General features: G+C 46.1%; 1 protein-coding gene across 1 annotated transcript in view; it reads right to left on the reverse strand.

Moving 5' to 3' along the window:
• The window catches only part of LOC147736817 (uncharacterized), a 56,645-nt gene continuing 40,648 nt past the window's right edge, over positions 1–15,997 (reverse strand). The window contains exon 2 of the mRNA XM_086953518.1: positions 1–1,963. Coding sequence (XP_086809644.1) covers positions 296–1,288 — 993 coding nt within the window. The 5' untranslated portion in view covers positions 1,289–1,963 and the 3' untranslated portion in view covers positions 1–295. The remainder of the gene's footprint in view (positions 1,964–15,997) is intronic.

The following is a 15,997-nucleotide window of genomic DNA, read 5'->3' on the forward strand; positions in this document are numbered from 1 at the left end:
CTGCATCACAAAGTTTCACTGTTTGCTCACGAGGCAGCACATACTTTTTATGCCGATTCATTTACCTGCAGTTTATAAAATAAGAGTTTCTTTTTACTTGTAAAAACGAACCTGAATATCATTTATATCAAAAATCGGTATCTTTTGTGTTCTTTTACATTTAAATCCAATTTTTATTTCCAGTGACAAGGTTCAAGAAATGTAAAGTAGGGAGTCGATAGTTCTGGACTGTTAAGAGCTGGAATTCTTTACTGCTCAAGATTCTTTACTTAACTGTCAACCTTTCAGAAACATATTAAGAACTAAACTTTAGGTATTTCTTCAGACATTCATTGCAATGGTATGGTTTTTCTCCTGTGTGTGTTCGCTGATGATTCCTGAGAGTTGAGGAATCACTAAAATTACTTCCACATTCATTGCAATGGTATGGTTTTTCCCCAGTGTGTGTTCGCTGATGACTTTGGAGTTGTGATAACCGACTGAAGGTCTTTACACATTCACTGCAATGGTATGGTTTTTCCCCAGTATGTGTTCGCTGATGTCTTTGGAAATTTGATAACTGACTGAAGCTCATCACACATTCAGTGCAATGGTATGGTTTTTCCCCAGTGTGTGTTCGCTGATGAACTTGGAGTTGTGATAAATGACTGTAGCCCTTCACACATTCAGTACAATGGTACGGTTTTTCCCCAGTATGTGTTCGCTGATGTCTTCGGAAATTTGATAAATGACTGAAGCTCTTCACACATTCAGTGCAATGGTATGGTTTTTCCCCAGTGTGTGTTCGCTGATGAACTTGGAGTTGTGATAACTGACTGAAGCCCTTCACACATTCAGTGCAATGGTACGGTTTTTCTCCGGTGTGTGTTTGCTGATGTCTTTGAAGAATTGATAACTGACTGAATGCCTTCACACATTCATTGCAATGGTATGTTTTTTCTCCTGTGTGTGTTCGCTGATGACTTTTAAGATTTGATAATTGACTGAAGCTCTTCAGACATTCATTGCAATGGTATGGTTTTTCCCCCATGTATGTCCGCTGATGATCTTTTAGTAGTGCTAACTGACTAAAGTTCTTCACACATTCATCGCAATTGCACGTTGCTTTTCCTGTGTGTGTTTGCTGATGGCTCTTTAGTAGTGATGACAAACTAAAGCTCTTGCTGTATGATTCTTCTTTCTTGGGTAGTGTCTCTGGGTCAGGTTTATATTTGTCTGCATCCCAATACTGCATTTCCTGAGGAGCTAACATGGTTGATAAAGCACTTGTGTTATTCTCACATTCCATGTATGTGTGTGGTATTTTGGATGCTTGATTTCAGATTTCAGAATGAAATACAAGACTCATCAACTATATATATTATAATTGTGGCAAGTAAAGCTTCGCTGTAGGTGGTTATGTCTTTAGATTGCAGAAGGGTTTTGCATGTTTATGAGTGAAGATTAGTCTTCATTGTGGGCGAAGCAAATTGGGACAGTCTGTTGTAGATAAGAGACCCTCTCTTCCCTTTACCCTTCAATTGTCTGACTCCACTCCATTGTGCTTTTCTCTTGCTCCTGTGGATGGCCAGAAAGAGTTTACAATACACCTAGCGTGCTGAATGGTGGTCTGCCATCATTATAGGAAGCAGAGCAATGCTGTATCTACCTCATACCGAACACATGATCAAAGCTGGTGGTGGATGCCTGTTTATACTGGAAGTTGTTTGTCAGTGTTGTTGCCTTAATTCTCTAGAGGTCATTTCTTAGTTCTGTTGCGTGGAGGTGCATAGCTCAGACTCTTATATCCACCGAATTGCTCTGGAGTGCCTCTTCCAGGATGTATCAGTTTATGTTCAAGTTCCTCAGTCTCTATGCAGATCTTTTCCTAAATATTGGACCTCTTTTTTTCCAACCACTTGTTTTCATATTTGCATTATTACTGTCATTATTCACGATCATTTGTGCATTCAAGGCTGGTTTCCTATTGGATGTAATGAGATTTAAAATCACTAAATGGAAATGTAAGAGAATGTGAATACACAATATTTAACTAGTTGCAAAAGACATCTGGTCATTACCATTTATGAAAGTTACCAAGAGATATTTCACTATAGACAGATATCTAACTAAATGTTTTACTTAATTCAGAAAAGTGGTGATTTTCCAGTGTTCACACAGTAACTTAGTACAGAAAGAGCACACATGGAGTGCCCACTTGCTAGAGGTTCAGCTTTACAAAGACGCACATGGCTAAGATGTCATTTAAAAAAAAAAAACAAGATGATGGACGGAATGTTGCACAATGGCAAAACATTCAACCCCAGTCACAGATCTGGATTTAATGCATCGTTATTTTGCTCACCAAGCCACCCCAGTTCAGACATGGCCATATGCAAATCAGTCTTGACCCTGTGCCTCATGGGAACAGTCCAGCCCGAACTGCCAATCCATGTCTTCTCTGGACTGGAATCAAGCATCCTAGGACCAATTTCTGGCTATCAGCCATCTTCAGCCAGGATAGCTTGACTCCAGTGGTTTAGTGATCACGGGACCCACGTCTGGGCACACCCTTCCCACACAGGGTGAACAGCAAAACAAACAAGATGATGGATGGAATGTCTCTCTCCATGGCTACGCAGATCAACACCATCTCCTCCTCCTGCTACAACACCCTCCACATGCTCCGCAGGATCTAGAGGTGGATCCCGACCGAAACAAGAAGAACGGTGACACAGACCCTCAGCAGCAGCAGACTGGACTACGGCAACGCACTCTACGCAGGAATCACAGCCAAACACCTACAACGACTACAACGCATGCAAAACGCCTCCGCCCGACTAATCGTCAACGTCCCCCGCCGCAGCCACATCACCCCCCACCTGAGAGACCTACACTGGCTCCCTGTCAACAAGAGGATCACCTTCAAGCTCCTCACCCACGTACACAAAGCACTCCACAATGCTAGACCAGCCTACCTCAACAGCAGACTCGGCTCCTACACCCCCACCTGCCAGCTCTGCTCCGCCAGCCTCGCCCTGGTCGCTGTCCCCCGCATCCAACGAATGACCTTCAGCGGCTGATCCTTCTCCTACCTGGCCGCCAAGACCTGGAACACACTCCCTACCCACCTATGGCAGACCCAAGACCTACTCGCCTTCAGAAGACTCCTCAAGACCTGGCTCTTCTAGCTGTTGCAGCACCCCTTCCCCTCAGCGAATTGAGACCCTCACGGGTAAGTAGCAAGCTCTACAAGTACTCTGATTGATTGATTGATTGATTGAATGTCTTCGGTTTGGTGCTAGGTGGGGGATGGAGCACTGGCAGAGTGGGACAAGATAACCATTAGATTCAGGTGAGTGCAGCATTTACACAGTTGGGAATTTCTTAAAATCAGCTTCACCTTACTCCCTTTTCATCATACTCCCTTATGTCTGTGTGCTTGCTCTGCAGGGTTCCTTCACAGCTAAAGCAGCGGAGTGACTCGATGAACACAGCAGACATCAAGTAATGATCTGATAGACAAATGCCATGGTTGGCAGTAGAAGGATCAAAAGATTCTTTAGAGAAGCTCGCCCAGGGCATACAAACGGAGGAAGTGCACAGGTAGATACTCATGAGGTACAAAAAGAGGAGGCGAACATGTAGGTGCATGCTCTATTTTGGGTCCGTTTCAGGCTTTCACTGGGCTGGGAATTGGTGTGCACTGTATCTTAATACTGCGGCTGATAAAGGCACTTGCTGCAAGGGTGTTACCACTTTGACCCTTTACAAGAGGGGAGCAGAACCTTAGAAAGCACAACACCTGAAGGCTGCCTTCCCTAAGGGGAAGGTGAGGGTCCAGGTGTCAGACAATATCATCAAGGGACATAAAAGGATCCTAAGAAACACAGCAGCAGAGAGTTGAAATAGTCAGCCCAGATGGAGAAGAGCTGGGTCCTCCACCGTTTCGGGTACAGTAAGTGATATTGAATCTTTCCAAGATTAGGAGACATAGAATTCCATCGGTTCGGAGGTAAAGACATGGAGGAAAAACCTCCCATCTGGCTCTGCTGTGATGAGGGATGTGGGACAGGTTTAGATTGGTGGACCGTAGTGTTCTGGAGGGCATGTCAAATTGCATCCAGGCAGCTAGGCTGGGTACTCCTTGGTTAAGTTTTAAACAGTTGTCGTGCATCCATTTGGCAAACACAGTTTTTAGATTGATAAAAGCCAGTCAAGGAAATAATTATCTGAGTGTCATCAGCATACAACACTAGTGAGATATTTCAAAATATTTCACTACCTCCGCCAGAGGTCTGATAGGAATATTAAAAACGGTAGGACTGAGCTCCAAACCCCGAGGGATGCCAGGAGCCAATCCTTTTTGTGATGAGGGGGGGTATAACTTTAAAAGACCACTCCTTTAAAAACAAGGAAAACCAGGCTAGACCTTTGCCCTGTACCCCCAGGTCAGTGAGACGAGTTGATATTATTGCATGTGAGACAGTGTCAAAGGCCACACTTAAATCTAGGAGTATCAGAGCCTGGCTTTTGCCGGCATCTGCAGTACTGCAAAGGGATTCAGCAACTGTTAAAAGAACAATTTCTGTGCTGTATGATCTAAATCCATTTTGGGAACAATCTAATATTTTATATTGTTCTAATATTTTGGTTAGGAGATTGTTTACATGTTTTTCCTCATCCTTGTACGGAAACGACAGAAGAGAAATGGGTTAATAGTTTTCTGGCTGAGTGGCATTTAGCAATAGACCCTACATCACCCTTCTCACCAGTACCGTCAGCGATTTGGTCGCAGGAGTCCCTAAGTGATATAAAGTTTCTCTCTAGGAATATAGCGTGTTATGAAAATAAAAAGGATAATCAAAATTGGCATAAAGTGTTTACGAATTCTGATATCTGCTTTCAGGGAAATTGGGCAGAGCAGTCTGTCTATGTAAATGGTTACAACTCCTTTGTTGCGCCAGCAGTTCCATCAGCAGCAGGTAGATCTAAAGGGGGATTTCTCAGAATTATAGCAAACACAATCACCCTAGGTAAGGTGATCCTTATCAATAACTCGCCCCATGTTATCGTGGCTGAAGGTTCTGGGAAAATTGATTTGTTATGCATTAATTTGTATAATAATAATTTTAAGAATCCTACACAGGTGACAGATGAGCTGGCAGTAATATTGGAATCTCTGTTAACATACTACACACCTTCAGATCTTTCTTTCTTGAGCTGGGTGTTTTCATGTGTACTGTAGCCCCAATTCGGACCAACGTATTTGTGGGGAAACTGATGCTAATGATTTGTTTGTTGCTAGTCCATTTATGAATCATAACTATGGACACATTTCAAACAGTTTTTCATTAACTTGGGACCTAGTTATAATAAATCTGTGTCACCCCATGACTGGTCAACCCCTCCCCCTCACCTTTTAACGTACTGGAGTTACCTTGACATCTGATTTTACAATTATTCAGACTAATTTTAAGAGATGTATTAAGTCATCCATAGCCGAGTTGACAGAGTTCAGTGATCATACTTTTTGTTTTGTTTGGCCTCTTTCTGCTAAGTCAAGCTCTATATTTGCCCCAAAACCAATTCTGAGAAGGAAAAATGTATCTACTCTTAAATAGGAGAAAATTAACTCTATTTCCTTCCTCCCAAAGGATGTAAAGGAGGTGTTACCTGACATTGAATCCTGCTTAGACACCAATACTGATAGTCATCAAGTAGTAATAGCATTTAGTAAAATTTTAATATCTATAAATTCTAATCTTTTACATCCAGCTACAAGAAACACTCTATCGTTGATAAGGGGGTTTGAGACAAATTGTTCGAAGGCCTCCAAAGATCTTCGCACTGCTCTTAAAACAAGTCCCAGAAAAAAAGACTTGATAAGGAAGATACGAGCTGACTATAAGACAGCTAAGGCGGTGAGGAAAAAAAAGGATTTACGGGATGAAGCATGGGTAAATTTGTATGAGGCTTCGAGGAGTAACGATACCAAGGCATTTTGGAGGGTGGTAAATGCCCTTCTTCTGGAGGATCAGGGCGGCCCCTCTCTTGATATTCATATAGATCAATCGACCTGGGTGTCTCACTTACAGAGCACTTGCAAAGTAGAGATGGATAGCGCTACAAAAAACCTTAGGACTTGATGACTGCCCATCTGGGGATGGAATTCTCATTAGAGGAAACTGAGCTTGCGCTCTCTCAATCGCCTGCCCTAAAGGCAGCAGGGTCAGATGAGGTTCCTCTGAATATTTCTTTGTACATAAAAATGTATGGGCTCCACTCTTGACCCAAGTTTTTAATACTGTTTCCAAATTGGGACTCCCAGTATCTTGGAAACAATCCATGACTATCCCAATATACAAGAAGGGGGATCCCTCGAATCTGGCAAACTACCGCCCAATCGCCCTGCTAGCAAACTAATGGGGAGATTGCTCCTAAATAGACTGGAGGAATGGGCATTTGTTAATAATGTCTTAGCTGAGATACAATACGGGTTTAGAAAGGGGAGGGGTACGATCAACCAATGACAAAATTCCCCCTTACTTGCAGCAAATATGTTTGTGCAAAAAAGGGCCAATTTTATATGGCTTTTGTGGACTTGTCCGTGGCCTTCAACTGCGTAAACCACTCAAAATTGTGGGTTCTTTTGGAGTCGATGGGCGTGGACAACTCCATAATTCTTTTTATTAGGGAGACGTATAGAGAGGCAGAGGCAGTGGTCAGGTTTGGTAAACAGGGGGAATGCTCGTAAATATTTAAAATTTAAAAGGGGGTGCAACAGGGGGGTGTCCTTGCTCTCTCTCTTTTTTCCTTGTACACCAATAAATGTAATGAAGTTTTGACCGCACAGTGCAGAGATGTTCCATCAGCAGGTGGCTTATCACTGCCTGCTCTCTTCCATGCAGATGATGCGGTTTTGATGGCTAGGACACCTCTGGTCCTAGAACGCTTAATTGGCTCTTATTCAACTTTCAAAGCTGAACCGGGTGTCTTGTTAACAAATCAAAAACCTTTTTTATGATAGTGGGACTGGGAAGGAAAACGTATTTTTCATTCCATCAAGATGGGTGTTCTCTGGAACGGGTAGAGTCCTTTATTAGGTTGAGCCTGAGCCAGTATGCAGAGACTGCTCTGCGGAGATCAGTGGTAGTTCCATACGGTTCGGAGAGAAGCTTCGCTCACTTCCCTGCCCTTATTTTGTGATTGGCTTGTGTCTTTGTCTTTCGTAAATGCTGACGTCTGATTCATTTGAGGCTTATTAGTCCCTCCTTAGTATGAGTATGTTGCTATTTGTATCCTCCGATGGCTATTAGCACATTTACTTGGTTGTTCCATGGTGTGTGCTCCATTTTCTGTAATGAGTTTTTCCTACTACAGGCACAACAACGTACCCACCTGGAACAATGGCGCCGCCCATTTTCCAAGCATCGCACTTTCATTTTATTTGCAGCTTCAAAGCTGCATCTGCTCCCCCTCCAGCCACACCCACGTCTTAATCAGCGGCAAAAGTCTCTTCCTGCCTTAGTGATGAGCCGCTGAGCTGGGCTCCGACCGGCCCGCCTCCCCTACTACCCTCAACAGCTGACAAGCAGCCCATGTGGCTGCCAGGAACCCGATGCATGCGAATACTGATTTTACAAAATTTAAAATATTAGCTTACTTACTTGCATAGACTTGCAAATGGTACACTTATGCCGTCTACGCTGCGTGTACACGTTAGTTCTCCGAAATGCACCCTACTGTTGAAAGTGTTACTATGGAACAGAGGATTAGGACATGAGATTTTTTCTTTACTAAAACACTTCCAAGTTGGACATAGAAGTCAAATTAGAAAGCTACAGTTTTCAATAAAGGTTGTTGAAAACAATGGGCAAGAGCTCTCCTGCAACCAATCTTGTTAATCTCCCCCCCCACCTCTGAAGCTTTTTTGGCCAATCGGGCAAGGAGATTGTTGTCCTGCAACCAGCAATCATGGTGCTCGTTCCTCCTCTCTGGACCCCGGGCTTCGCGGATTCTGGGGAACCAGTCGCTCTGCAATCTGGCCTCCCTCCGTCCAGTGCTGTTCCGATGAGCAGTCAACATGATCAATAGATGCATAAAAACAGCAGCAGCACCAGCAGCAGTAGCAGGACTTCCAGGACATCTTACTTGCCGAGGATTTTGAAGCAGTCATGAAAGACAAGTAATGCCTTGATCTGACCATCCAGAAAAGTCTGAAGGAGGGTCAGTGAGTCTGTGGATGGACGGGGGTGCGAGAGCAAGCCATGCAGACAGGCCTGCAGCCTGGGCTGAAAATCCTCTGCATTAGATGATGTCTGTCTGCCCCTGCTGCACATTCCTTCCCTCAGTGCTCACAACCCACCCCTGACCTCTGTATACCAACCAGCCACACCCGGATCCGATGTCAGCAGTTGGAGGGGGGATGTAACAGTTTTCTGTAAAACCACACAAAAAACATGCCCTTCTCAAAACATTTAACAATATAGTTGCTTACACACACACGCACACACGCACACACACACACACACACACACTCTCTGATGAAGCGCTTGTAAACACAAAAAACTGTAAGGTGTGGTTAAGCATTAAATGGGCCATTCGGTGAATTATGTTACACTGGATATCCACACCCCAACTGATTTTTTCGAACAAAGGAACATTCTGGAAGGCCTATTGATAAAGATGCAGAATTGGGCAAAGTGAACCTTTTTTTATTGCTACACTGGATGGCCTCTTTATAAATAAATAAACCGAATTTCGTTGCGCGCACTGCATCGCATTTGGTGATGCTGTGCACGCAATGAAATTTGTTTTATTAATTTAATATGTTTACTTACCTGTTAAATTCCGTAATCCATACATTACTACCCCCCACCCTGCCCCTGCCCCTCCCCCTCCCCACGTCACCGCCCTGCAGGAACTCCTACTGCCGACCGTGGCTGATGCTGGGGTAACTCTCCTACCATGGTGGGAAGGCAAATGGATCACCCACCAAACATTGTGGTTAGTACAAGGGAGTCTCAAAGGGAAACTGGGGAAATGACAATACGCACTGGGAAGATGGCATGTCCCAAAAGGGGATACATTTTCACTGTACGTGTTTACACTTTTTTTTTAAAGGTTGGGCACTCTGTGTTCAGTTTACCAAGTTCCAGTGCTTGGTATCAAGTCAAGACATAGAGCGGGGTTAGACTAATTAAGACCTCAACTGGTCTGGTAGCTGCAAGGTACTCAATTTGAGATAAAGGCAGTGCTGAGTCAGTGCCCTCTTTGGAGTCCACGGGAATAGGATTCTGCTGCCGTGACTTGAAAGCTTCCAGTTGCAGCCGATGTTTTTAGTGGTGCAGGAAGCTTAAGGACTGAGTCCAGTCTCTAAATGGCATTAGAGACTGTCATACACTTGCTTTTAGTCTAATATCCCTCGATGGAAGGCATTGCAGGCAGACTAGACTTTCCAATCATTCTGCTCCTATCAGTGTCGGGGTTCCAGAACATTGCTCTTCCGCTCAGCAATATAACTAAGCAACTCAAGGGCTATGCTACCTCACCCTCTCTCTTTAATCTGTTTGTGGCAGCACTGAGGGGTTAGTCCACTCCTTTGGTTTAAAGTGTAAGCCTATGCCGATGACACACAGCTCTTCCATACACTGGATTAGGATTCTGACAATTCCATCAGTCATCTGGGGGTCTGCTTGACAGTCATTCATGTCCTGATGACTACTAAATGTATTCAGATGAACAGAGATTAAACTGAAGTTCTAGTCGTTGGTGGAACAACATCAGCTGGGAAGTTGGACCACTGGCCCATCCCGGTTGTAGCTGAAAAGATTAAGAACCTGGTCACCACATTTAACTTTCCATCCTTAAATTAATAAGGTTTGCTCTTCTTGCATTTTACAACCGTGGATCATAATATGATATTTCCATTGCACCACAGCCCTAAACAAGTGGAGGAGGTAAGAGCCTTTATTTTCTACCTCGGCTTGCTGGAAACTACACTGAGAAGACTACAGTGTAGTCACAATATACCAATAATGCTAAAGTCGGCGATGCTGAAATATCATGCTTCTTCAATGGTTTACAGGCACAAAACTGATCCACTTTAAAATGCTCATCATGTCTTTTACAGAGTGCAAAGACATCCCAACCTCATTGGTGGACGTGTTGTTGTCCCACACTCCCATGTCGCTTCTGCAAGCTAGCACCGGGGTCCTGCGTCATATACTTTCCTTCCAGAATGCTAGATGTGAGCAGGGGACCTTCGGTGAGCTTAGGCAGCATATCCAAATTGAGCTATCTTTGGCCCCTCAATTAATTCCTTCCCACTGTAAAATCCTAATTGTTTCAGGAGAGCTGTGACAATGTTTTATTCTGCTACCATGCAGTCCTGATGTCTTGTGCTTTGTCTGTCTCTTTTAGATCTATCAGTATGCGCTTGGTTCCCGAGTGCCATCAATCAATCACACCTTTGTTAAGAGCTACCTCTCACCCTTGAGGGTCTCAAGGCGCAGGGGGACGGGGGGTTTCACAGGTTCCTGTCCATCAAGGAGGGGGTCTGTTGAAGAGCCAGGTTTTGAGGTTTCTTGTGAAGATGTGGAGAGATGTTGTCTGTTGGAGATGGAGCAGGAGGGCTTTCCAGGCAATGGCCGCGAGGAAGGAGAAGAAGCGGCCGCCTGATCTGGTCTTTCTGGTGCAGGGGACCACAGCGTAGGAGAGCTGGGATGATTGTTGGGTCATTTGGGGTGCCTGGAATTTGAGTTGGCTGTTCAGGTATGCTGGTCAGGTGTCGTAGAGGGCCTTGTGAGCGTGGGTGAGCATCTTGAAGGTGACTCTAGCTTCAATGCGGAGCCAGTGGAGTCTGCGCAAATGCTGGGAGAAGTGGCAATGTCTTGGCAGGTCGAGGGCCAGTCTTGTGCCGACGTTTGGATGTTCTGTAGCTTGCGTGTGAAGTTTTTGTTTATTCCGGCGTAGAGTGCGTTGCCGTACTCGAGTCTGCTGGTGACCAGGGCATGAGTGACGGTCTTTCTGTGTTCGAGGAGGATCCATTTGAAGGTCTTGTGTAGGAGGCGTAGGATGTGGAAGCAGTATGATGAGACGGTGTTGATCTGGCGGTCCATTTTGAGTTCGGAGTCAAGAATCATTCCCAGGTAGCCTGCGTGGTCCGTGGGGGTGGGCGGACTTCAGAGGGCGAGGGGTCACCAGGTGTCATTCCAGATGTCGGGGTGTGGGCCCATGATGAGTACTTCTGTTTTGTTGGTGTTTAGTTGAAGGCAGCTGTTCTTCATCTATTTGGCAAGAGCTTCCATGCCTTCTCGAAAATTGTGTCTGGCGGTGTTGGGTTCGTTGGAAAGGGAGAGGATGAGTTGGGTGTCGTCTGCGTATGACACAATGTTGAGTCCGTAAGTTCTGACAATGGGGGCGAGCGGAGCCATGTAGACTTTGAAGAGCGTAGGGCTGAGCGATGACCCCTGGGGGACTCCTCAGGTGGTTGATGTCGGATCCGAGAGGAAAGGGGGAGTCTGACCCGCTGCGTTCTGCCGGAGAGGAAGGAGCTGATCCAGTCGAGGGCCTTCTCTTGAATCACTGCGTTGTGGAGTCTGTGTATTAGGTTGCGGTGAGAGACTGGGTTGAACGCCGCTGAGAGGTCGAGGAGGATGAGGGCTGCTGTTTCTTCTTTGTCCAGTAGGGTGCAGATGTCGTCTGTTGGGGTGAGGAGGGCGGTTTCTATGCTGTGGTTTTTTCTGAAGCCGGATTAGGAGCCGTCGAGGATATTGTGCTCTTCGATGAATGTGGCGAGTTGGCTGTTAATGGCTTTCTCAATGATTTTCGCTGTGAAGGGGAGCAGGGAGATGCGTCTGTTGTTTTTGAGGTCGGTGGGGTCCACCGAGGGTTTCTTGAGGAGGGAGTTGATCTCGCGGTGTTTCAAGTCGATGGGAACGTTGCGGTTGCCAGGGAGCGGTTGATGGTGTGGCGGAGCATGGGTGCGATGGTGTCGGGAGCTCTGTTGAAAATGTGGTGGGGGCAGTGGTCCGTGGGGGCCCCGAAGTGGATTGAGTTAATTGTCTTCAGTGTGCCTTCGGAGGTGAGGGCTGCCCAGTTGTTGATCGTTGGCTTCATGGTGTCGGGGTTGTTGGTGAGGGTTCAGTGTGTTAGTTGTCTTCATCAAAGTTGTCGTAGAGGCTCTTGATTTTGTGTTGGAAAAAAGTGTTGAGTTTGTCGCAGAGGTGTTGTATGAGTGTGGGATGTCAGTGGACTCGCTGGTAGTTTGGGCGAACTCCTTGATGATGTTGAAGAGTTCTTTGCTGCTGTGTGTGTGGGTGGAGATTCTGTCTTCAAGCTCTTTTTTACTTGTTTTTCTGATGAGTTGGTGGTGGCCTTTGGTGGCAGCTCTGATGTTGTTGTGGGCTTCTGTGGATTTGGTGTTCCTCCAGTCCTGTTCGAGGCGGCAGCAGGTACGTCTGGACTCTTGAAGTTCGGTGGTAAACCATCTAGCTTTCTTGGCGTGGGTGTTGTTGTTTTTCTTGAGGGGGGCTAGGGTGTTGGTGCTGTTGATGATCCATCTGTGCATGGTTCGCTGCGGCATTGGGGTCGTTATTTTCCGTGACGATAGGTACCATGACACCTGTGGTCACAGAACGACCAACAGAAAATGACTTTCTACAGAACCATTGCCATGGATGATGATTGTTGTTTCTCTGAGGCCAGTTGGGCTGGAAGTGGCCTGTGGTTTGTGGTAGCTCACCGGTTTGAAGCCACCTCCAGGCAGGAGGTACCGGGTGCACATGTTCCAGAGCTTTCTTCCAGTAAGATGTTGCTCCTTTCCAGGCTCAACAGTTCAAAGATCAGGTGAGTCAGAGCTGCTCTAGGTCACTTTTTTCCTAATTGGCGTTTGACTGATAAAGACACAGAGCTCAAAGTGTCTGAAAAGAAGGAAGCTGGATTTTTCTGAGCTCAGAGGAAAGCTGCTCCTACAATTAATTAATTAATTAATTGCGGGTTTCTAACGCGCTAGAATCGACTTCCGAAGGAGTATCTCTGCGCAATAGACCACTGGGGAACCCGTCCTGGCTTTCTCTGTGAGATGGTCCCTACTGGGTATCTCCAAGGTGAAACCAGGCATCCCCGGCATATGTGGGGGGCCATTGTGGAGATGAGGCAAGCTAATGCCCAGAGTTGACGAGTGTGATCCCTGGTTAGAGTAGGCACCGAGGTGAGAATTATCGAGTCCGCCGACCCTGGTCCTTGACCCTGCAGCGTCGGGAATTGAACCCTGGTTCTGGGCTGTCCTCTGCTCCCGGGTCTGCCACCTCTAACCAGTGAGCCACACCTTAAAGGGATTTCAAGATCCCACCCCACCTTCCCCACCTACTTCCAGTATCAGGTAGGGGAGCCAAAGCAATAGAAATGGTCAGGTTGTGAGGTACATCAGGGACACAGGACAACCAGCATGTAACAGCAAACAGCCAGCCAGCCAGCCAGACAGACACATACCTACCCTCCCACCCTCAGTCAGCAGCATTACCCTTAGGGGTGCAAGTGAACACAGTGGTACCCTGACGAATAATCTGCTGGCATCACAGCCAGTCACATCATAGCATTGTTAGAAGGGGAACTATCCACTCTCAGTGTGATTGGGGTACACTTTGGCCGTTTTAGTCTCTTGGTAAAGAGTATGGGATCAGAGGAGACTGGATGTGTTTTCCACGTAGTATTCAAGACATCAAGTAATTAACCAGAGAGGATACAACGGTTTCTATCTGAGGAAGGTGACCTTCACATGGACCGAACCCCGTGTGGGGAAAACCCCAATGTTCTTTTTTTCCCTCAGATGTTCACAAACTAAATGAGGTTCTCATTGGGTCAGAGATTGAAGCATCCAGAGACCTTAAACTGTTTGGAATTAAAGTGAACTAGCCGCCTTGTGTCTCTCTAAGTTAACAACAAAGTGAATTCCAAAAGTCAGCAGTCCCAAAGTAAAATACAGAAGATAAAAGGGAAAAAGGCTCGTCTTGACTTTCATAATATAGAGATATTGTTACGTGTAACAGAAAGACTGGAAATTGAAATTAATCTAGTTCTGAGATTACCATCAACTACAGAACTTTCATCCTCCTTCGGGACCCGAACTTTCACCCAGAGGACCGTAATGACTGAAATTCAAACACCCTCCTCAAAAGCCTTATGAACCTCAACCTTACTCAGCACATCACCAGACCCACCCACACGGCTAAACACTTCCTGGCCCCTCTCTTCTCCACACTAAACAACATCAGAGTCTACAAACAAAAACCTATCACCTAAACTGACAACACCCTTTCGAGTTTCAAGCCCATCACCCTGAATCGCAGGAGATCCGCTAGCTCTGGACAGGTCACGCTGCTGGAAAAACACCTTGGAGAAGGACTGGGCTTCTGTCCTCTCCAGACGCCTCTCAAAGCACACCAGCAACCTAGTGGAAGATATCCAAAACTTCAATGAATGGATCAACACCTGCACCAACAACCTGGCCCCCCTCAAGCACAAAAGAAAACTCAAGATCACAAAAGCAAGCCAGCTGGTAAACAGAAGAACTCAGGATGGCAATGCAGCACTGTAAGCACCTGGAAAGCAAATGGAGAATGATCCAAGACACCGCAGACAATTACATCTTCTAATCTGACCAGACATGCTTCCACCAGCATGTCTGAAATGCCAAGTGAACAGCCCACACCCAATGCATCGAAGCCAGGAACAACAGCACCAAATAAATCTTCTTCATATTCAGAAAATTCATTGTGCTGCAGCCACCACCAGCAACATCTCCCTTTAAAAGACCCATTGGAACAAACTCTGTAATTTCTTTTGGAAGGAGCTGAAGAATGGACCTTGACAATGTAGAACACCATCTCCACAAAAGAGACTGCTACAACCATGAAGACCATCCACTCCGGGGCCCCATTAGACCCTTGTCCCCACCACACTTTCAACAAAGGTCTAACCACCATCATTGAAGTCCTCACTCCAATCCTGAAAGACTCCATCAATGCGGTCCTCTTTCCAGAAACCCAGAATCAGGCAGCTGTCACAGCCCTGCTGAGGAAACCCTCTGAGGACCTCACCAAACTCTCCAATTACGGACTAATCACCCTCCTATCATACATGGCCAAAGTCCTAGAGAAAACCATCTAGAAGTGCTTGACCAGCTCCTCACATATCGCTCCTTCCTTTCCCGGCCAAAGTCATCGAGAAAGCTGTCAACAACCAACTCGCCGCTTTCCTCGAAGCCAACAAATCCCTCGACTCCTCACAATCTGGCTTCCGAGCAAAACACAGCTCTGAGACCGCCCTCATCGCAGCAACAGACGACATTCGAACTCTACTGGACAATGGAGACACAGTCGCCCTCATCCTCCTCGACCTCTCTGCAGCCTTCGACACAGTCTGCCACAGCACCCTTTTACAACGCCTCAGAAACATCGGAATACAAGGAAAAGCACTTGAATAGATCACCTTGTTCCTCACCGGAAGAACCCAGAGAGTCCGCCTTCCACCATTCAAGTCCGAGGCCACTGAAGTCATCTGCGGCGTACCACAAGGATCCTCACTCAGTCCCACCCTCTTCAACGTATACATGAGCCCCCTTGCGGCCATCGCTCGCCAACACAATCTCAACATCATCTCCTACGCGGATGACACTCAACTGATCCTTTCTCTCACCAATGACCCCAGCACCGCCAAAACCAACCTACACGCAGGAATGAAAGAAGTTGCCGAATGGATGAAACACAGCCGTCTGAAACTGAACTCAGATAAAACAGAAGTCCTCATCTTAGGTACATCCCCCTCTGCATGGGACGACTCTTGGTGGCCAGAAGCCCTTGGAAAAGCACCCATCCCGACAGACCACGCACGGAACCTAGGCGTTATCATGGATTCTTCACTTTCAATGAACAGACAAGTCAGCGCCGTATCCTCATCCTGCTTCAACATTCTTCGCATGCTCAAAAAAACATTTCGCTGGATCCCCACCGAA

Source organism: Lissotriton vulgaris, chromosome 1_2 (genome assembly GCF_964263255.1).
Source record: "Lissotriton vulgaris chromosome 1_2, aLisVul1.2, whole genome shotgun sequence".
NCBI classification, from domain to species: Eukaryota; Metazoa; Chordata; class Amphibia; order Caudata; family Salamandridae; genus Lissotriton; species Lissotriton vulgaris.